Here is a 22,458-nt window from a genome sequence, read left to right as displayed (position 1 = left end):
TGAGGTGGTTGGTTCGAATCCTGGCATCCCATATGGAGCTGTTTCTGAGCAGATAGCCAGGAGTAACCCCTGAGCACTGCCGGGTGTGGCCCCAAAACAAAAAAACAAACAAACAAAAAAACAAAACAAAACAAAAAGTAAAGCTCATGGAAACCACATTGAAGTGCTTTTAAAATCTAAAATGGCCCTTTAGTCAGTGACTTTAGTCCTTGACTGTTCGTCACACCGAAAAGATGGTAAGGGCCCTGCCCACAAGAATCACACATTGGGCCGGAGAGATAGCATGGAGGTAAGGCGTTTGCCTTGCATGCAGAAGGATGGTGGTTTGAATCCCGGTATCCCATATGGTTCTCCGAGCCTGCCAGGAGTGATTTCTGAGCGTAGAGCCAGGAGTAACCCCAGAGCACTGCCGGGTGTGACCCAAAAACCAAAAAAAAAAAAAAAATCACATTATTGTGTCAGGTAGTACTGTAGGGACACCGTCCACTCTTACCAGTATTCATTTCTTTCATTTCTTTATTTTATTTTATTTTATTTTATTTTATTTTATTTTATTGTATTGTATTTTATTTTTTGGTTTTTGGGTCACATCCGCAGTGCTCAGGGGTTACTCCTGGCTGTCTGCTCAGAAATAGCTCCTGGCAGGCACGGGTGGGGGGGGGCATATGGGACACCGGGATTTGAACCAACCACTTTTGGTCCTGGATCGGCTTTTTGCAAGGCAAACGCCGCTGTGCTATCTCTCCGGGCCCAGTATTCATTTCTTGATTAGCTATTTTGAATGACTAGAACTAGTCTAATACCATTTCTATCTTAATCTCAATAATTTCATTGTATCTTTTTTATCAGGTGCCAAAATAGCCAGCAGAGCTGGTCACAACCAACGTATTTTTGTGGCAGAATTTCGACCAGATTCAGATTCCCAGTTTGTCTCCGTGGGAGTGAAACATGTGAAGTTCTGGACCTTAGCAGGAAGGGCTCTACTTAGCAGAAAAGGGATACTGAGCACACTAGAAGATGCCCGGATGCAGACCATGCTTGCTGTTGCATTTGGTGCAGTATGTCTCTTAAAATGCATGTAGTAGTGTAACTTTGAACTTATATATTGGATTACATAGAATTCTTTTGCCATAAGTAAATAAGTCACATTAACATTGTATGTATATATCACTAATTATTAGTAATGTTTATGGATTATTTCAGCTTTCAAACTATGATAGTTACAAAGATCAGGAGATCAGAAATGGGAATAAAATTAATATGGAGGAGCTGGAGAGATAGTACAGTGGGTAAGGCACTTGCCTCGCATGCAGCTGACCTGGGTTCAATTCCCGGAATCTGATATAGTCCCCAGAGCACTACCAAAACATAGCATAAGGAGAGAGAGAGAGACAGAGACAGAGAGAGAGACAGAGAGAGACAGAGAGACAGAGAGAGACAGAGACAGAGAGAAAGAGAGAGAGAGAGAGGAAGAGAGAGAAAAGAGAGAGAGAGAAGGCCTGTAGCTCCAGGACCTGACTGAAGCTGCTTATGCTGCATATTAGGTCAGGCCCAGCCAGGGGGCTCCTAACCTACAGGCTTTTTCCCAGTAATTTCCTGGGACCCCCTACCAACTGCCAGGCTTCTCCTTTGTACCTGGTCAATTGACTATTACAGGGGGGGGCGTGTCCCCCATGGGGGGGGGGGGAGTGGACATCGCCACCCCTTAAAAAAGATGCATTAACAGTAACCCTCTTATATACATTAACAACCAAGTATAGGCCAAAAGCAAAACAAAACAAGAGTTAATATCGAATATGAAGGATTATAATGAAATGAAATTTAAGTTCTGAGCTGGAGAGATAGTACATACATCCTAAGGGCTGTTTTACTACAGTAAGGCACTTGCCACTGACCCAAGTTTAATCCCTGTGACTGCATATGATCTGCTGAGCACTGCCAGGAGTGATCCCTGCCTACACAGCCAAGAGTAAACCCTGAGCATAGCCAGGTGTAGCAAAATAAATAAATAAATAAATAAATAAATAAATAAATAAATAAATATTTGAGCCACTGTCATTCTCAGAAACCCTCATTTTGTAACTTCCTAACATTTGTTTTCCTAGTAGTTTATCATTGTTCTAAAATTTGAAAGTGAAAGAATGAAAAATTTGTTAAACATCAACCTCTGTTGTCTTCACTGAACACTCTGTTGTTGAGTATAGGCAGGGAACTTCCTCCCTAGTACTCATGTGGAGTCCTAGGCATGTCCCCAGAGCTGCTGCCTCCAGGCAGGTGAGGGTGAGACCCAGGCAGTTTTTTTTTGTTTGTTTGTTTTTTATTTTTTTGTTTTTTTGGTTTTTGGGCCACACCTGGTGGTGCTCAGGGGTTACTCCTGGCTGTCTGCTCAGAAATAGCTCCTGGCAGGCACGGGGGAGCATATGGGACACCGGGATTCGAACCAACCACCTTTGGTCCTGAGTCAGCTGCTTGCAAGGCAAATGCCGCTGTGCTATCCATCCGGGCCCCGACCCAGGCAGTTTTTATAGAATACTGAAACATTTTATTATTGGGGCATTTCAGGGACTTGAGAAGTCAAATGTCTGGGCCAGAGAGATAGCACAGTGGTAGGGCATTTGCCTTGCAAGCAGCTGACTCAGGACTGAAGATGGTTCGAATTCCGGCATCCTATATGGTCGCCATATCGCCAGGAGCAATTTCTGAGCACAGAGCCAGGAGTAATCCCTAAGCACTGCCAGGTGTGACCCAAAAAACAAACAAACAAAAGTTAAATGTCTGGGCTGGAGCAATAGCACAGTGGGGAGGGCATTTGCCTTGCACGTGGCAGACCCAGGTTCCATCCTTGGCATCCTATAGGTCACCCAGGCCTGCCAGGAGTAATTTATGAATGCAGAGACAGGAGTGACCCTAGTGCCACTGGGTGTGACCCAAAAACAACAACAAAAAGAATATATTTCAAAAATCTAGAAAGTAAGTGCATATGTAATATTTGGAACAAAAATTGTTAGTACTTAAAAAGATGGCAGTACAGGAGGTAACAGGGCACTTCTCCTCCTTACATATGGCCACTTTGACAGCAACCCTGCTTTGTTCCTCTGAGGAGAGCCATGAATAATCTCTCATCAACATCAGGTATCACCCAGACCTGTTTCCCCACTACCACCATGACTACAATTAAAAAAAAGAAAAATATTTGAAAATTAGTCATGCCTGTTCAAATTTCAGCTAAATGTTTGGAATCCTTTAGGACTAGCAATTACTTTATAGAATAAAAACCTGCAGATTCTGTTAATGTGGATTAACTTTCTTCATATTTATGATTCCTTATGCAATTACCTGTTCTCAATAGAAAATAAACCTGAAGATTAAAATATTAATCATAACTGACTGGTTTTGAACAACACTAAGGCAGTAAGTTTATTTTACTATATAACCTGTTAGGTTGTGTGCAGTTTAATTCTTTTATTAAGAAATTTATTGTGGGGCTGGGAAGGTGGCGCTAGAGGTAAGGTGTCTGCCTTACAAGTGCTAGCGTAGTCGATCCCCCGGCGTCCCATATGGTCCCCCAAGCCAGGAGAGATTTCTGAGCGCATAGCCAGGAGTAACCCCTGAGCATCAAATGGGTGTGGCCCAAAAACCAAAAAAAAAAAAAAAAAAAAGAAATTTATTGTTAGGGACCAGAGCACTAGCACAGTGGTAGGGAGTTTGTCTTGCACATGGCCAAAACAGTACATACCCCGGTTCGATTCCCAGCATCCTGTATGGTCCCCCATGACTTCCAGGAGTGATTTCTGAGTACAGTCAGGAGTAACCCCTGAGCACTGCCGGCTGTGACCCAAAAAATATTTATTTTTAGTTTCTGGTGACACCTAGCGGTACTCGGGCTACTCCCAGTTCAGTACTTCGAAGACACTCCCAGTAATGCTTAGAGGATCATGCAGTGTCAGAGATCAATCTAGGGCTCCCACATGTAGTAAGTATGTAGTAGATACACTTGAACCTTGGAGCCATCTCTCATCCCCTCCACTGAAACCTTTTAAAACATCCTCTATATGGAAGCTGAAAAGTGGGGTGTTCAATGGGGGGGACAGTTAGGCACTTTTCTTGCTTGTGGTTGACTCTGACTCAATGCCTAGCATTACAGTCCTATAAGCAACATTAGTAGAGACTGTTGATCAGAGCTAAGAACATGTATACCACTGGGTATGACCCAAAGCCTACCCACCCAATAAATAAAAAAAATAAAAGTCCTTTGCTAGCTTCAAGGAGGAGAAATTAATACAAGCTATTCCTAAAGCATATACATCCTACTTGCAGATAAGGAACCATGAATTGATAATGCTCCTAGATGACAATGCCAGTTCTCAGAATACGTGCATGCTCAAATAACCAAAATCAAATAGGAATTCAACTAGCATTTGCATAATAAAGAAAAATCTTTAAAAAAAGTTAAAATTCAAAGTCATTTTCCTTTTGATTGAAGCTAAAAATGGAATAAAACTCAGCACCCAAAATAGAATTTTATTTTTCCATTTTCCACAAAACTGTATCTGTATAAGAATCATAATTTTGTGGGGCCGGAGCAATAGGGCATTTGCCTTGCATCATGTGGCTGACCCAGGATGGACCTCAGTTCTATTCCCAGTGTCCCATATGGTCCCCTAAGCCAGGAGCGATTTCTGAGTGCATAGCCAGGGGTAATCCCTGAGTATCACTGAGTGTGGCCCAAAAACAGAAAGAAAGAAAGAGAGAAAGAGAGAAAGAGAGAAAGAAAGAAAGAAAGAAAGAAAGAAAGGAAAGAAAGAAAGAGAAAGAAAGAAAGAAAGAAGAAGAAGAAAGAAAGAAGGAAGGAAGGAAGGAAGGAAGGAAGGAAGGAAGGAAGGAAGGAAGGAAGGAAGGAAGGAAGGAAGGAAGGAAGGAAGGAAGGAAGGAAGGAAGAAGGAAGGAAGGAAGAACGGAAGGAAGGAAGGAAGGAAGGAAGGAAAGAAGTAAGAAAGGAAGGAAGAAAGAAAGAAAGAAAGAAAGAAAGAAAGAAAGAAAGAAAGAAAGAAAGAAAGAAAGAAAGAAAGAAAGAAAGGAAGGAAGGAAGGAAGGAAGGAAGGAAGGAAGGAAGGAAGGAAGGAAGGAAGGAAGGAAGGAAGGAAGGAAGAAAGAAAGAAAGAAAGAAAGAAAGAAAGAAAGAAAGAAAGAAAGAAAGAAAGAAAGAAAGAAAGAAAGAAAGAAAGAAAGAGGAAGGAAGGAAGGAGAAAGAGAAGAGATAAGAAAAGAAAAGAAAAGAAAAGAAAAGAAAAGAAAAGAAAAGAAAAGAAAACAATTATAATTTGGGGGCCAGAGCCATAGCACAGCAGGTAGGGCATTTATCTTGCATGTAGTTGACCGGGTTCGATCACTGATCCTCAGCATCCCAATGATCTCCCAAGACTGCCAACAGTGATTTCTGAGTGCAGAGCTAGGAGTAAGCCCTGTGGGCCACTGGGTATAGCCCAAAAACTAAAATCCTAAAACAACAACAACAAAAAGAATTATAATACTTCTTGGTACTGCAGCAATATCACAGCAGGTAGAGCATTTGCCTTGTAGGCAGCCAGTCCAGGTTCAATCCATGGCATCCCATATGATTCCTTGAGCCTGCCAGGAGTGATTCCTGAGCACAGAGCAGGCAGTAACCCGAGCACTGCTGGGTATGGCCCCAAATCAGACAAACAACAAAAACAAAAATAATTATAATTTTTGTGATCTTGCATACTGCCAACCCAGCAGTCCAAAACCATGATTCAAATCAGAATTTCAAGTATTTTAGACCTAGAAAAAAACTTTAAGAGTAAACTGTTGGGGCCGGGAAGGTGGCGCTAGAGGTAAGGTGTCTGCCTTGCAAGCGCTAGCGTAGGACGGACCTCGGTTCGATCCCCCGGCGTCCCATATGGTCCCCCCAAGCCAGGGGCGATTTCTGAGCGCATAGCCAGGAGTAACCCCTGAGCGTCAAACGGGTGTGGCCCAAAAACCAAAAAAAAAAAAAAAAAGAGTAAACTGTTGTACACAGAATAACTAATAAGCTTGTCTGAGGTTTTTCCAGTTAATAAGCAAACAATGAAGTTCCTGATAAGCTAACACTGAATCATATTTTTTGACTCAATTTCACTGTTTCTCCCATTATACCAAACGCTTTATGTTAAAAATTGAGATAGAATCACACTTATAGGGGCTGGAGAAATAGCACAGAGGTAGGGTGTTGGCCTTGCACGCAGCTGACCCAGGATGAACAGTGGTTCGGATCTCAGCATCCCATTTGGTCCTGCAAGCCTGCCAGGAATGATTGATTTCTATGCACAAAGCCAGGAATAAACCCTGAGCGATGCCAGGTGTGACCCCCCCAAAAAACCACATTTATAGAGAATTAGTCTTGAATTCTATTTGAACTTTTGATGAGTGTATCTCCCCTTTTTCCCCTACTCCTTTTCAGAATAACTTGACATTTACAGGTACTATCAGCGGCGATGTCTGTGTATGGAAAGATCACATGTTGTGTAGAATCGTAGCCAGAGCTCACAACGGGCCTGTGTTTGCCATGTACACCACCCTTCGAGACGGACTTATTGTGACTGGTGGCAAGGAAAGACCGTGAGTTTCCCAGTTCATGTACTGTGATAACTGAGACTCGCAGATATTCTAGTTATTTCTGAGCTACATAATGATCCTGATCTTCCTCATATGTGTTCTTTTATTGCCTTTTTTGTGCTTTTTCTTTTTCTTTTAAAACTTTATTGATTGGTTGGTTGTTGGGCCACACACAGGGGTGCTCAGGGGTTACTTCTGGCTCTGCACTCAGAAATCACCCCGGGCAGGCTGGGGGACCACATGGGATGCCAAGAATTGAATCGGGTCCCTCTCAGGTCAGCCACATGCAAGGCAAATGCCCTACCACTTTGCAATCTCTCCAGTCACTTTTGTGCTTTTTCCTTTTGAGGTTTCTTCTGGTCTTTAATTACTTCCTTTTTTGCTTTACGCTAAACCTGAACTTCTACTAGGGTGCCAGTTATTCTGAGGTATGGATAGGCAGCCGTCCTACAGGCTAAAAAATTGTTTCCTTAATGCACATATATAACCAATGAGCCAGGATAATCTCGACTAACTGTTCTCTTCTACACTCACTCTATCCTAAGGGTATTTTGTATTTCGTATATTGTACTGGTTTTTTTTTAAAAGGATGAAAAGATGCTATAAGTGAGTATATTTTGCTTTGTTTGCTCTTGCATGAGGCAAACTTGTTAGATAAAACAAAAGGACTCAAATTTGTCTGTAGTGCCATATTCTGAGTGATTTTTCCAATCTCACTAGTCACCAGTTACTTGAATGACTGCCTACCAACATTCATATGCATGTTAAAATGGAATGTACCAGTGGGACAAAAGTATAACTCAATACAGGATTGAAATAATAGACATAAAAAAATAGACATAGGGGCCAGAGCAGTGGTGCAGGCTGTAGGGCATTTGCCTTGCACATGGCTGACCCAGGATGAACAGCGGTCCCATCCCCGGTGTCCCATATGGTCCCCCAAGCCAGGAGCAATTTCTGAGTGCATAGCCAGGAGAAACCCCTAAGCGTCACTAGTGTGGCCCAAAAACCAACCCCCCCCAAAAAAAGATAGACATATATTAAACATGAATACAATCACTTTGTCTTTCATATAAAGACAATTTATGTGGATCAGATTGACAGCACAGTAGTTAGATTGTTTTTGCCTTGCATCAGGCTGACCTGGGTTTGATCCCCAACATCCCATATAGTCCCCCACAATTTCCAGGCAGTAACTTCTGAGCACCGCCAGGTGTGGAGCAAAAAAAACAAAAAGAAAAAAGACTATTTATGATATATCAGTATTTTATTCCCAAATTAAGTGTTCATCTAGCAGGAAAGGAATACCTGTTTCAAACTTTCCTAGAGAAAAGACATAGGTCATATTTTGCCTTAAATATTTCTTTCACACTTGTACACTTCTTCTACTCTTGCACTTCCTATTTTTGAGGGTCCTGCTAAACAGTTTCAGAAGGATATATTTAATTTGAAATAAACTCTTTAGGCCCTTAAAATACATTTAATATTTTTACAGAACAACATTTGTAATCCTATTACCTGACTTGACATTTCATTTCCACTATCTGGGGCTGGAGAGATAGCACAGTGGTAGAGCATTTGCCTTACGTGCAGTCAATCCAGGACTGACGGTGGTTCGAATCCCAGCATCCTAGATGGTACCCTGAGTCTGCCAGGAGCGATTTCTGAGTGCAGAACCAGGAGTAACCTCTGAGTGCTACCGGATGTGACCCAAACACCAAAGAAATTTAAAAAAGCTTTGAAAAAGTTTTTTTTCTTTAGCCAATATTATAAGGATAATATAGCATAGGCAAGTAGTCGGCAACCTGCAGGTCGCGAGCCACATATGGCTCTTTACACTTTTAATTTGGCTCTTCTGTGTGCCAGGTGGCCACTCCAGGAGTCACGACTCTGCTCCTAGCCTCTGTCAGTGCACGCCCTGTGTGGCTCTCAAAATAAATTTCAATCGTGGTTTTGGTGAGATTTGTCTCAGTTGAAAAAAAAGGTTGCCGACCATTGACATAGGCTGTAGCTCAGGGGTCTCAAACTCGCGGCCCATGGGCCATTTGCGGCCCTCCTTACAACATTTTGTGGCACGCAGCCGGCCTTCAAATATCGCAGTATTTGCGAATAATTGCAATAAAAAACTCATTAGTAAGAAAAAAATCGCATTAAACATTCACATACCCCGAGCAGTTCCGTTCGGGGTATGCAAATGTTTAATGCAATTTTTTGCGATTTTTTTTCTTACTAATGAGATTTTTTATTGCAAATATTCAGTAAGCAAATAAGCGAGAATATTTGCGCCTACGCTGTCCCTTGCATTATCGGAGGCCTAAGGGAGAGAAGGGAGAGAAGTTTTTTACAGAATTAGATTTTGTCATACCTTCATCATGACTTCATCAAAGCCTGCAGTGAAGAAAAAGATTGATGACGAGCACAGACAATTTCAGGAAAAGTGGGAGACGCGATATTTCTTTGTTGAGCACAGGGGCATCCCCACATGTCTTATTTGCTCAGAGAAAGTTGCAGTGCGCAAGGAATACAACTTGAAACGCCATTATTCAACTAAACATGGTGAGGAATGTGCAAAATATCAAGGAAATGAGAGAGCCAAGCGGGTTGCCAGTCTTAAAGCATGTCTAATGAGGCAGCAAGATTTCTTCAAGAAAGCAAGCTAAGAGAATGTTGCATCAGTCGAAGCTAGTTACATGGTTAGTGAGATGATTGCTAAGGCAGGGAAACCATTCACAGAAGGAGAGTTTGTTAAAAAAAAAAATGCATGTTACAGGCTGCAAGTATTATCTGTCTGGAAAAGAAAGGTCAGTTTAGCAAAATCAGCCTTTCTGCCAACACTGTGGCAGAGTGCATTTCTGACATGTCAAGTGACATTTATCAACTGTGTGAGAAAGCCAAATGTTTTGATGCATACTCTTGACCAGGGCACAGATATAACAGATACTGCGCAGCTCACAATTTATGTCCATGGTGTTGATTGCAATTTTGAATTGACAGAGGAGCTGCTCACAATAATTCCAATGCATGACCAGACCACCGCTAATGAGATATTTTGTCATCTGTGTGATGTCATTGAGAATGCAGGTTTGCCATGGAAGAGGTTTGTTGGATAATAACCGATGGAGCACCATCGATGACAGGGAGGAAAAATGGACTGGTGGCACTTGTTCAAAAAAAAAACTTGAAGAGGAGGGTGTAGAGAAGGCCATTGCTCTTCACTGCATTATCCATCAGCAGGCCCTTTGCATTAATGCCTGCCATGTGACAATGTGATGTCTGTTGTTGTGAAATGCATCAACCAAATCAGATCCAGGGGCTTAAAGCACAGGAGGTTCCGTGCTTTTTTAGAGGAAATGGAGTCAGAATATGGAGATGTGCTCTATTTCACCGAAGTACGTTGGCTCAGCAGGGGAAAATATCCTGAAAAGATCTTTTGAGTTGAGAGAAGTGAAAGCCTTCATGGAGAAGAATGGGAATGCTGTTTCTGAGTTGAATGATCACAAATGGCTCATGGACTTAGCTTTTCTTGTTGACATCACGCATAAGCTGAATGTACTAAACAAGATGTTACAAGGCCCGGGGCAGCTTATCAGTGCTGCCTATGACAACATGAGAGCATTCTCCACAAAACTTGTGTTATGGAAATCCCAGCTCTCTCAGACAAACCTTTGCAATTTCCCAGCATGCTAGGAACTTGTGGATGCAGGCATACCATTCAGTAGAGAGAAATATGTTGATGCTATTTTTAAGCTAGAGAAGGAATTTGAGCACAGATTTGCAGACTTCAAAAAGCACAGAGCCACTTTCCAAATTTTTGTAGGCCCCTTTTCCTTTGATGTGCAAGATGCCCCTCCTGTGCTTCAAATGGAGCTCATGGACCTGCAATGCAACTCTGATCTCAAAGCCAAGTTCAGGGAGATTAGTGGAAAAGCAGACGTGCATGGACAATTTTTGAGAGAATTGCCCCCCAGCTTCCCTGAGCTTTCCCAAATGTTCAAGCGCACCATGTGCCTTTTTGGGAGCACATATTTGTGTGAAAAGTTATTCTCCACATGGAACTTCAATAAGTCAAAGTACAGGTCTAGACTTAATGATGATCATCTTCAAGCCATACTGAGGGTCTCAACTGCTTCCTCTCTAAAGTCAAATGTGGTTCAGATTTGTGAGAAGAAGCACTGTCAAGTCTCTGGCAGCAAAAGAATAGGCAAAAGATGCCATGTTCAGAAGAACTGTTCATGATCTTCACTCAATGTTCTATTCATGTTCTGAAGAAAGAATTAAAACTGTTAATAATGACGTTTGAGGACTTTTTTTGTGAAATCCCTTATGCGGCCCTGTCTCACCCTGACTTTGCCTTCTGCGGCCCCCAAGTAAATTGAGTTTGAGACCCCTGCTATGGCTAAATAACAGTATATTGCTTATGGCATAAAGATAAGCATTTCATAAAAAATTTAAATAATATTTTTATCTTTATTTAAACATTGTGATTACAAATATGATTGTAGTTATATGATTTCAGTCATGTAAAGAACACCCCCCTTCATCAGTGCAACATTTCCACCACCAATGTCCCAAATATCCCTCCTCCCCACCCCACCCCCGCCTGTACTCGAGACAGGATTTCTACTTTCCTCATTCATTCACATTGCTAGGATAGTTCTCAATGTAGTTATTCCTCTAACAGCACTCACCACTCTTTGTGGTAAGCTTCATGTCGTGAGCTGATTTCCAGTCCTCATCTCTTTTGTCTTAGAATTATTGCAAAAATATCTTTCATTTTTCTTAAAAACCATAGATGAGTGAGACTATTCTATGTCTATCTCTCTCCCTCTGACTTATTTCACTTAGCATAATAGATTCCATGTACATCCATGTATAGGAAAATTTCATGACTTCATCTCTCCTGACGGCTGCATAATATTCCTTTGTGTATATATACCACAGTTTCTTTAGCCATTCATCTGTTGAATGGCATCTTGGCTGTTTCCAGAGTCTGGCTATTGTAAATAGCACTGCAATGAATATAGGTGTGAGGAAGTGATTTTTGTATTATATTTTTGTGTTCCTAGAGTATATCCCTAGGAGTGGTATAGCTGAATTGTATGGGAGCTCAATTTCCAGTTTTTGGAGGAATATCCATATCGCTTTCCATAAAGGTTGAACTAGACCAGTGGAAAAGAGTTGCTTTCTCTCCACATCCCCACCAGCATTGCTTGTTTTCCTTCTTTGTGATGTGTGCCAATCTCTGTGGCATGAGATGGTACCTCATAGTTGTTCTGAATCTCCCTGATGATTAGAGATGTGGAGGATCTTTTCGTGTGCCATTTGGCCATTTACATTTCTTCTTTATCAAAGTGTCTGTTCATTTCTTCTCCCCATTTTTTTGATGGGATTAGATTTTTTTCTTGTAAATTTCTGTCAGTACCTTGTATATTTTGGATATTAGTCCTTTATCTGATGGGTATTGGGTGAATAATTTCTCCCACTCAGTGGGTGGCTCTTGTATTCTGGACACTATCTCCTTTGAGGTGCAGAAGCTTCTCAGCTTAATATAATCCCATCAGTTCATCTCTGCTTCCACTTGTTTGGAGAATGCTGTTTCCTTCTTAAAGATGCCTTTAGTCTCAATGTCATGGAGTGTTTTACCTACATGTTGTTCTATATACCTTATGGTTTCAGATCTGCTATCAAGGTCTTTAATCCATTTGGATTTTACATTCGTATATGGTGTTAGCTGGGGGTCTGAGTTCGCTTTTTTGCAAGGGGCTAACCAGTTGTGCCAACACCACTTGTTGAAGAGGCTTTCCTTGCTCAATTTAGGATTTCTTGCTCCTTTATCAAAAACTGGTGGTTGTATGTCTGGGAAACTTTCTCTGAGTACTTCAGCCTATTCATCTGATCTGAGGGTCCGTCTTTATTCCAATACCAATGCTTTTTTGATAATGATTGCTTTGTAATACAGCTTAAAATTGGGGAAAGTAATGCCTCCCATATTCCTTTTCCCAAGGAGTGCTTTAGTTATTCAAGGTTGTTTATTGTTCCAAATGAATTTCAAAAGTGTTTGATCCACTTCTTTGAAGAATGTCATGGGAATCTTTAGAGGAATTGCATTAAATCTGCTTTTGGGAATACAATGCTTCTGGGAGTATTGCCATTTTAATGATGCTAATCCTGCCAACCCATGATCAGGGTATGTTTCCATTTCCATGTGTCCTCTCTTATTTCTTGGAGCAGTGTTTCATAGTTTTCTTTGTATAGGTCCTTCACATCTTTAGTCAGGTTGACTCCAAGATATTTGAGTTTGTGTGGCACTAATGTAAATGGGGTTGTATTCTCTTTTTTGTTTTTTGTTTTTGGGTCACACCCCACAGCGCTCAGGGGTTACTCCTGGCTTTATGCTCAGAAATCGCTCCTGGCAGGCTCAGGGGACCATATGGGATGCTGGGATTCGAACCACGGATCTTCTGCATGCAAGGCAAACACTTTACCTCCATGTTGTCTCTCCACCCCTGGGTTGTTTTCTTAATGTCCATTTCTTCCCTATCATTATTGGTGTATAAAAAGGCCATTGATTTTTGTGTGTTAATTTTGTAGCCTGCCACCTTGCTATATGAATCTATTGTTTCTAGAAGATTTTGATAGAGTCTTTAGGGTTTTCTAAGTAGAGTATCATGTCATCTGCAGTGAGAGCTTGACTTCTTCCTTTCCTATCTGAATTCCCTTGATATCTTTTTCTTGCCTAATCGCTATAACAAGTACTTCCAGTACTATGTTGAATAGGAGTAGTGAGAGAGGAAAGACTTTTAGTTTTTCTCCATTGAGGATAATATTTGCCACTGGCTTGTGGTAGAGGGCCTTAACTATATTGAGAAAGGTTCCTTTCATTCCCATCTTGCTGAGAGTTTTTATCAAGAATGGGTGTTGGACTTTATCAAATGCTTTCTCTGCATCTATTGATATGACCATGTGATTTTTCTTTTTCTTTTTTTTTTTTTTTTGTGTGTGTGTGTGTGTGTATGTGTGTGGTTTTTGGGTCACACCCGGCAGTGCTCAGGGGTTATTCCTAGCTCCAGACTCAGAAATTGCTCCTGGCAGGCATGGGGTACCATATGGGATGCCAGAATTCGAACCGATGACCTCCTGCATGAAAGGCAAACACCTTACCTCCATGCTATCTCTCCGGCCCCCCTGATTTTTATTTTTCTTGTTATTGATGTTGTGTATTATGTTGATAGAGTTGCGGATGTTTAACCATCCTTGCTTTCCTACGATAAAATCTACTAGATCAATGGTCCTCAAACTACGGCCTGCGGGCCACATATTGTATTCATTCCCATTTTGTTTCTCCACTTCTAAATAAGATATATGCAGTGTGCATAGAAATTTGTTCATAATTTTTGTTTTTACTATAATCTGGCCCTCCAACAGTCTGAAGGACAGTGAACTGGCCCCCTGTTTAAAAAGTTTGAGGACCCCTGTTAGATCATAGTGAATGATCTTCTTGATGAGGCATTGGATCCTGTTTGCCAGGATTTTGTTGAGGATCTTTGCATCTATGTTCATCAGGGATAATGGTCTGTTATTTTATCTTTTGACAGCATCTCTATCTGGTTTTGGTATAAAGGTGATGTTGACTTCATAAAAGCTATTTGGAAGTGTTCCTGTTTTTTTTTTCAATTTCATGAAAGAGCCTGGCCAGGATTGGTAGTAGTTCCTCTTGAAAGGTTTGAAAGAATTCATTAGTGAATCCATCTGGGTCTGGGCTTTTCTTTTTGGGCAAACTTTTGATTATGGTTTTAATTTCATCAATAGTGATGGGGTGTTTAGATATGCTACATACTCTTTATTCAACTATGGAAGGTTATAGGAGTTCAAGAATTTATCCATTTCTTTCGGGTTCTCATATTTTGTGGCATAGTTTCTCAAAGTAATCTCTGAATACCCTTTGAATCTCTGCAGTATCTGTAGTGATCTCCCCTTTTTCATTTCTTTTTTTTTTTTTTTTTTTGGTTTTTGGGTCACACCCTGCAGCGCTCAGGGGTTATTCCTGGCTCCATGCTCAGAAATTGCTCCTGGCAGGCACAGGGGACCATATGGGACACGGGGATTTGAACTGATGACCTTCTGCATGAAAGGCAAACGCCTTACCTCCATGCTATCTCTCCGGCCCCCCCTTTTTCATTTCTAATACAGGTTATCAAGATTCTCTCCCTCTTTGTGAGTTTTGCCAATGGTCTATCAATCTTGTTTATTTTTTCAAAGTACCAACTTCTGCTTTCATTGATCTTTCAGGTTTTTGTTTTTTTTTTTTGGTTTCCACTTCATTGATTTTTGCTCTTAGCTTTGTTATTTCCTTCTGTCTCCCTATTTTTGGTTCCTTTTGTTAATCATTTTCTAATTCTATAAGCTGTTTCATTAAGCTATTCATGTATGTTCCTTCTTTCTTCCTGATGTGTGCTTGCAAAGCTATAAATTTTCCTCTCAAAACCACTTTTGCTCTGTCCCATAGGTTCTGATAGTTTGTGTTTTCATTGTCATTTGTTTCCAGGAAAGTTTTGATTTCCTTTTTGATTTCATCTCAGACCCACTGGTTGTTCAAAAGTAGGCTGTTTAATTTCCAGCTGTTAAAGTTTTTCTTGTGTCTGTACCTTTGTAGTTCACATCTAACTTCAGAGCCTTGTGGTCAGCAAAGGTAGCCTGCAAAATTTCTATTCTCTTGATTTTATGGAGGTATGTTTTATGTGCCAGCATGTGGTCTATTCTGGAGAATGACCCATGTACATTGGAGAAGAATGTGTTTCCAGGTTCTGAGGATGGAGTGTCATATATATATATATATATATGACTTATATATATATGAAAGTCATATATATATAAGAAAGTCCTCTTTCTTCCATTTCTCTTTTCAGGTCTAATATATTTTTGTTGGGTTTCAATCTGGTTGACCTATGAAGTATTGATAGGCCCATGTTGAGGTCTTCCATAATTATCATGTTGTTATTGATATCCTTTTTTAGATTTGTCAACAATTGTATTAAATACTTTTGCTGGTTCCTCATTGGGTTCATATATGTTTAGGAGAGTGATTTCTTCCTGCTGTACATATTCCTTGATTAGTAAAAAATGTCCATCTTTGTCCCTTACAACTTTTCTGAGTATAAAGTTTGTGTCAACTGATATTAGTATGGCCACTGCAGCTTTATTAAGGGTTTGTTTGCTTGGATGATTTTCCTTCAGCCTTTGATTTTGAGTCTATGTTTGTTCTGACTATTCAGATATATTTCTTGTAGGCAGCAGATGGTTGGGTTCAATTTTTTTGATCCATTTCGCCACTCTGTCTCTTAATGGGTGCATTTAGTCCATTGACATTGAGAGATAATTATCATGGGATTTAGTCCCATCTTTGTGTAGAAGTTTTTATGTGTTTGTTGGTCTGTTTTAAAGACCCCTTAAAATTTCCATAGAAAATAAATAACCAAGATCAGAACTTTTGTAGTTTTCTTACAATTATTTGTTAAAGCTATCAATACCCAGTGATAAAAGGTTATTTTACTTTGCCGCCATTACTCAGGTCTAAAGAAGGAGGAGCTGTCAAACTGTGGGATCAAGAATTGAGGCGATGCCGTGCCTTCAGGCTGGAGACAGGACAAGTCACAGATTGTGTTCGCTCTGTTTGCAGAGGCAAAGTAAGACCTTCATTGAGCCATTTTGGTTGCACTGAACTGGAACACTCAATTCCATTACTCTTTGCAATGTAAGAAGACTGAGTTTGCTTGCCAGTTTCAGTCTGCCTTTCCAGGTTTCTCTGCTGTGCTGCTACTGTGGACAATATTCAACCCATGACTAGCACAGTTTGAGATAGAATGCTGTTTTCTCCACTGTACTAAAAACTTCCATAGTGTTTTAATTATTCACTCAACCACAGTGGCTAGAATTTCCTCACTGGACTTGGGTTAAACCCAGATCCTCACACATTCAAGTGCTCTACCCCTGTCAGTAGCTCTATTTTACTTATTTTCTTTTAGAGATCTTGTTTATTGAGAGTGACTCTCCTGGAAAAATTCTTTTTCATATCAAGGGTCATATCGCTCATCTGATTGTTTTCTCTGATCCTCAGGAATCTCTTAGCAGCTTAAATAACTCACATAACTAATATGTCAGGACTGAGTTATATATGCTGATTCCTTACTGAAGCTCTGTCCAAGAGCCAGCCACTTGTCTAAACAGTGAGTGGTCTTGCATCTATCCCCAACACAAAAGCGTTATTCGAAAGGAAACATACACACTTATGTTCATTGACACACTTAGAATTGTAGCCAAGATATGGAAACAACCAAGATGCTCAATTATGGACAAATGAATGAAGTTGTGGCTATTGCCTTATATAGAGAAAACCTGGATTTGATACCTGGCACTCAGAATCCTGTACAATCAGAGTAAGTCTTGAACACTTGAGGTTTGGACCAAAACCAAAATACATGTAAATCATAGGATCTCATTTAAAAAATTTTTAATTAAAAGGGGGGGGGGCGGAGAGATAGCATGGAGGTAGGGCATTTGCTTTTCATGCAGAAGGATGGTGGTTCGAATCCCGGCATCTCATATGGTCCCCTGAGCCTGCCAGGAGCGATTTCTGAGCATAGAGACAGAAGTAAACCCTGAGCGCTGCCGGGTGTGACCCAAAAAACAAAACAAACAAAAAAGAAACCAAAAAATAAAAAAGGAAAGCAAGCTCTCTCAAGCCATACGTAGATTCTAGGGGAAAGAAACTTCATACATACCTAAGAAAAATACACTACGAAAAATTTGACCAGGAATGCACTTACAGTAAGATTATCAAGTAACGGTGCCGGGAAGGTGGCGCTAGAGTTAAGGTGTCTGCCTTGCAAGAGCTAGCATAGAATGGACCGCGGTTCGATCCCCCAGCCCCAGCATCCCATATGGTCCCCCCAAGCCAGGAGCGACTTCTGAGCGCATAGCCAGGAGTAGCCCCTGAGCATCAAATGGGTGTGGCCCAAAAAAAACAAAAAAACAAAAAAAAAAGATTATCAAGTAGCAAGCTTACTGTTTTTTGTTTTTAGCCACACCAGGTGATTACCAGAGATTACTTCTTACTCTGCACTCAGAAAACTCTAGGCTGGCTTAGGGGACCATATGGGCTACTGGAGACCAACCCAGGTCAGCCATGTGCAAGGCAAATGCCCTACCCACTGTGCTATTGTTCCAGCCCTTTTGTTTGTTTGTTTGTTTGTTTGTGGAGGGGGGTATCTTTCAGTGATCACAGTACCCGAGGGCACTTGAGCCACCCCAGGTTGTTCACAGGGGTCAGGTCATATTGACAAACAGATCCAGGGTCTCCTTAAGCCAAGAAGCCCTTGATTATCTTTCAATCTTTTTATTATTGTTTCAAGGGGAATTCGCTGCCAGGCCTGTGTTTGTTGATGGTCTATGGTGCTGTGCTGCTTGCAGTGTTCAGTGGCCTGGCTTATATTCCCTCGGGCATGAACTTTGACATGCCACTAGTGCTCTAGCAGAAATGCTTCTTTAGACAAAACTGTGTGAAATAATGATGGTTGCTACTGGATTAGTTCCAAAATTGAGTTGGCCAATAGGGTCATTTTTTTGATTTTTAGTAAAGAGAGCAACTGTGTATTGAGATCCATTTATTTCAGGGCAAGATACTCGTTGGAACAAGAAATTCTGAAATAATTGAAGTTGGAGAGAAAAATGCAGCATGTAATATTTTAGTTAATGGTCATGTGGATGGACCAGTATGGGGATTGGCAACACACCCTTCCAAGGATTTTTTCCTTTCTGCCGCAGAAGACGGGACAGTGAGACTCTGGGATACCACTGATAAAGTAGGTACAATTCTTGCAAAACTGCTCATATTTCTCCCAAGTATAAACATTCAACCATTAGCACTCTAAAGCTAATGATATTTGTCATGCTGAGAATCTAGAAGAGGTGGTTGAGATTTTTTATTTATTTATTTATTTTTTATTTAAACACCTTGATTACATACATGATTGTGTTTGGGTTTTAGTCATGTAAAGAACACCACCCATCACCAGTGCAACATTCCCATCACCAATGTCCCAAGTCTCCCTCCCCCCCAGATTGTTTTTTTTTTTTTTCTGGGTCACACTCGGTGACACTCAGGGTTACTCTTGGCTATGTGCTCAGAAATCGCTCCTGATGCCCTTCAACAGATGAATGGCTAAAGAAACGGTGGTACATATACACAATGAAATATGCAGCCGTCAGGAGATGGAGTCATGAAATTTTCCTATACGTGGATGTACATGGAATCTATTATGAAATAGTGAAATAAGTCGGAGAAAGACACGGAATAGTCTCACTCATCTATGGGTTTTAAGAAAAATGAGGGGCCGGGCGGTGGCGCTGGAGGTAAGGTGCCTGCCTTGCCTGCGCTAGCCTAGGACGGACCGCGGTTCGATCCCCCGGCGTCCCATATGGTCCCCCAAGAAGCCAGGAGCAACTTCTGAGCGCATAGCCAGGAGTAACCCTGAGCGTCACAGGGTGTGGCCCAAAAACCAAAAAAAAAAAAAAAAAAAAAAAAAAAAAGAAAGACATTGTTGTAATAAGGCCCAGAGACAATAAGAATTAAAGGCTGGTGGGGCTGGAGAGATAGCATGGAGGTAAGGCATTTGCCTTGCATGTAGGACAGTGATTCGAATCCCAGCATCCCATATGGTCCCCTGAGCCTGCCGGGGCCGATTTCTGAGTGCAGAGCCAGGAGTAGCCCCTTAGTGTGCCGGATGTGACACACACACACACACACACACACACACACACACACACACAAAGTTAAGCGCTGGAAGGTCTGGCTGACAATTTGAAGCTCACCACAAAGAGTGGTGAATGCTGTTAGGGAAGTAACTACACTAACAAGTAGCTTAACAATGTTAAAGAATGAGTGAAGTAGAATGCCTGTCACGAATACAGGCAGAGGTGGGGGAGGTGGGGGTGTATTGGTGGTGGGAATGTTGCACTGAAATCCAACTACAATCATGCTTGTAATCGTGATGCTTAAAAGAGATTTTATATATATAAAATATATATATTATATATATATTATAAAATATATATATATATTAGAAAAATGTCACTCCTGGCTTGGAGGACCATATGGACTCCGGGGATCGAACCGCAGTCCATCCTGAGTCAGCCGCATGCAAGGCAAATGCCCTACCTCTGCGCCATCGATTCAGCCTCAAGAGGTGGTGTTTTATACTCTACTTAATGTATTCTCTGGTTCTCTTACAGAAGATGTTAAACAAAGTGAATTTGGGGCATGCTGCTCGTACTGTGTGTTATAGCCCTGAAGGGGACATGGTGGCCATTGGAATGAAAAATGGAGAATTTATGATTTTACTGGTGAGCTCTCTGAAAATATGGGGAAAGAAGAGAGATAGACGATGTCTAATCCATGACATCAGGTTAGTAAATGAATGGTTTCTACTGTATATATATATCATCATAAATTGTTTCAATGACTGGTTGGTTATTATCCAATGGATTATTTTAGGTAGTATTCAGCCGTATTGCTTTGTAATAGCAAGGTATTGTTGGAAAAATTAATGTCAGAGTACCTCATAAATATCTCCCACAGAACAGAAGCCATCTGGCCTTCAAGTTCACCTGGAAAACTAAAGTGATAATTCCAAACATCTTATTTCCCCTAGTAATTTAAATATATTTTACTTAATTTTCATTCATGTATTCTGCCCCAGAAGCTGTTTTAGATCTATTTTTCTTCTTAACCTTTAAAAAAAAGTAGTTACCATTACTTCTACTTGATCATGACATTATGGTAGCAGGTTGATTCAAAGCCTTTACCTGCAAAAACCTTTTACAGGTGAACCCTGCCTGGAACTTCAAGACAACCTGTAAAGGTGGCTTCTGCCTGGGCTCTCTCCCCAGTGCTAAGGCTCTACAGCAGCAAGAGTAGATGAAATTGTCCCATGTTTTCCATGGCCTACAGGATGGTTTATCTTTCATTCATTTATTAGAGAGCAGATATGGCCCAAAGCAGTGCACATAAGGCCCAGGGCCCACTCTAGATTTTACTTGGCCAACCAGGCTAGGAGGGCCCAAGCTTGTAGTAGTAGTGTAGGGGAACACTCAGCAGTAAGGAGAGCAAGGACCTCCAGGACCATAAGCATTAGTGGTGCTAAGTGGCCAATTCTTTGTATTTTAATTCCCTTCCTGAACTCAAGTAATATCCTAAGGCAGGCCATCCCTACAACATTTTGCGGCCCTGCCCTAGAGGAATCTTTTGTTTTGTTTTGTTTTGTTTCAGTTGTTTGGGTCACACCCCCCAATGTTCAAGGCTTACTACTGACTTTGCACTCAAGGATCACCCTGACTTTGCCTCCTGTAGCCCCCAGGTAACTTGAGTTTGAAACCCCTGTCCTAAGGTGACTTAAGCTACCTTGTTCCCTGACATCTACAGATGAAAGAATTCGGAGTCCCGGTGAATCTTATGACTTAGCTATGCAAATGTACTTGCTGGTTGTTCAAAAACCTTAAATTAGATGACAATTTTTTAAAGTAAAAATATTAGTGTCTACCAGAGCCTTTTTGATACTATATCCAACAACTTATTTTCTACAGCTTGAATTGCTGGTCTTGAATGTTTTGTGTCATTTTATGTGGTCTGATATACTTTTCACTTTATGTTGTATGTTCAGATTTAGCCCAGATTCCCGGTTTCTGGCAGTGGGTTCTGGAGAGAACTCAGTGGATTTTTATGACCTAACATTGGGTCCCACACTTAACAGAATTAGCTACTGCAAAGACATCCCAAGCTTTGTCATTCAAATGGACTTCTCTGCAGATAGCAGGTATCTCCAGGTAGGCACCAGTTAACCAATCCAGTGTAGAGAAACAGTCCTTTTAGAGTTGGTGTTAGTGAAAGCAATCAAAGTTTTCTGACTCTTGTAGCTTCTGAACTGCAGTTTTTAGTTCTATTCTTTTCAGTACTTTTTGTTTTTTTCCTAGTTATCTTTTTCATTTGAACACTAGAGTTTTAAGTCAAGTAGCACTCCCTAGTATATACGACAAACCTTTTCTGGATTTTGCCTCATAATGGGATTCTTATTTTAATACAATAAAGGTCTCTACTGGCTCCTATAAGCGGCATGTCTATGAAGTGCCTTCAGGAAAACATCTTCTGGATCAAGCAGCCATTGACAGGATTACATGGGCAACATGGACTAGGTAAATATATCACGAAGTCAGAAAGAATCAAGTTTATTATGAAAACCTACTTAAAACTATTCCACTAGGGCAGTGGTTGGCAAGCCGCGATACACTTTTTAATGCGGCTCTTCTGTGTGCCATGCGGCCACTCCAGGAATCAGGACTCTGCTCCTAGCCTGTCAGTGTGCATGCACCCTGTGTGCAGCCCCGGCGACCAGCTCCACACAGCTCCAGTCGGCTCATGTGGTATGAGGGGACGTGACTTTCTTTGTGACTTTCCTCCCGACAGTGTACCATCCTATGTTTTCAGTTTTAAAAATGTGGCTATCGGGGGGCCGGAGAGATAGCATGGAGGTAAGGCGTTTGCCTTTCATGCAGGAGGTCATCGGTTCGAATCCCGGCGTCCCATATGGTCCCCCGTGCCTGCCAGGAACAATTTCTGAGCCTGGAGCCAGGAATAATCTCTGAGCACTGCCGGGTGTGACCCCAAAAAAAAAAACCACAAAAAAAAAAAAAAAAAAAAAATGTGGCTATCGGGGCCGGCGAGGTGGCGCTAGAGGTAAGGTTTCTGCCTTGCAAGTGCTAGCCAAGGAAGGACCACGGTTCCATTCCCCGGTG

At 41.2% G+C, this 22,458-nt stretch overlaps 1 protein-coding gene across 1 annotated transcript in view; it reads left to right on the top strand.

Annotated features, from left to right (window-relative positions):
* Positions 1 to 22,458, top strand: part of EML5 (EMAP like 5) — a 219,618-nt gene that overhangs the window by 193,936 nt on the left and 3,224 nt on the right. The window contains exons 34-40 of the mRNA XM_049769917.1: positions 850 to 1,058; positions 6,461 to 6,618; positions 16,184 to 16,298; positions 18,285 to 18,473; positions 19,903 to 20,075; positions 21,330 to 21,492; positions 21,755 to 21,858. Of these exons, the coding sequence (XP_049625874.1) occupies positions 850 to 1,058; positions 6,461 to 6,618; positions 16,184 to 16,298; positions 18,285 to 18,473; positions 19,903 to 20,075; positions 21,330 to 21,492; positions 21,755 to 21,858 (1,111 nt within the window). The remainder of the gene's footprint in view (positions 1 to 849; positions 1,059 to 6,460; positions 6,619 to 16,183; positions 16,299 to 18,284; positions 18,474 to 19,902; positions 20,076 to 21,329; positions 21,493 to 21,754; positions 21,859 to 22,458) is intronic.

The sequence above is a fragment of the Suncus etruscus genome, chromosome 3, assembly GCF_024139225.1.
Source record: "Suncus etruscus isolate mSunEtr1 chromosome 3, mSunEtr1.pri.cur, whole genome shotgun sequence".
Classification (NCBI taxonomy): Eukaryota; Metazoa; Chordata; class Mammalia; order Eulipotyphla; family Soricidae; genus Suncus; species Suncus etruscus.
This window is presented reverse-complemented; position numbering and strand designations above follow the sequence as displayed.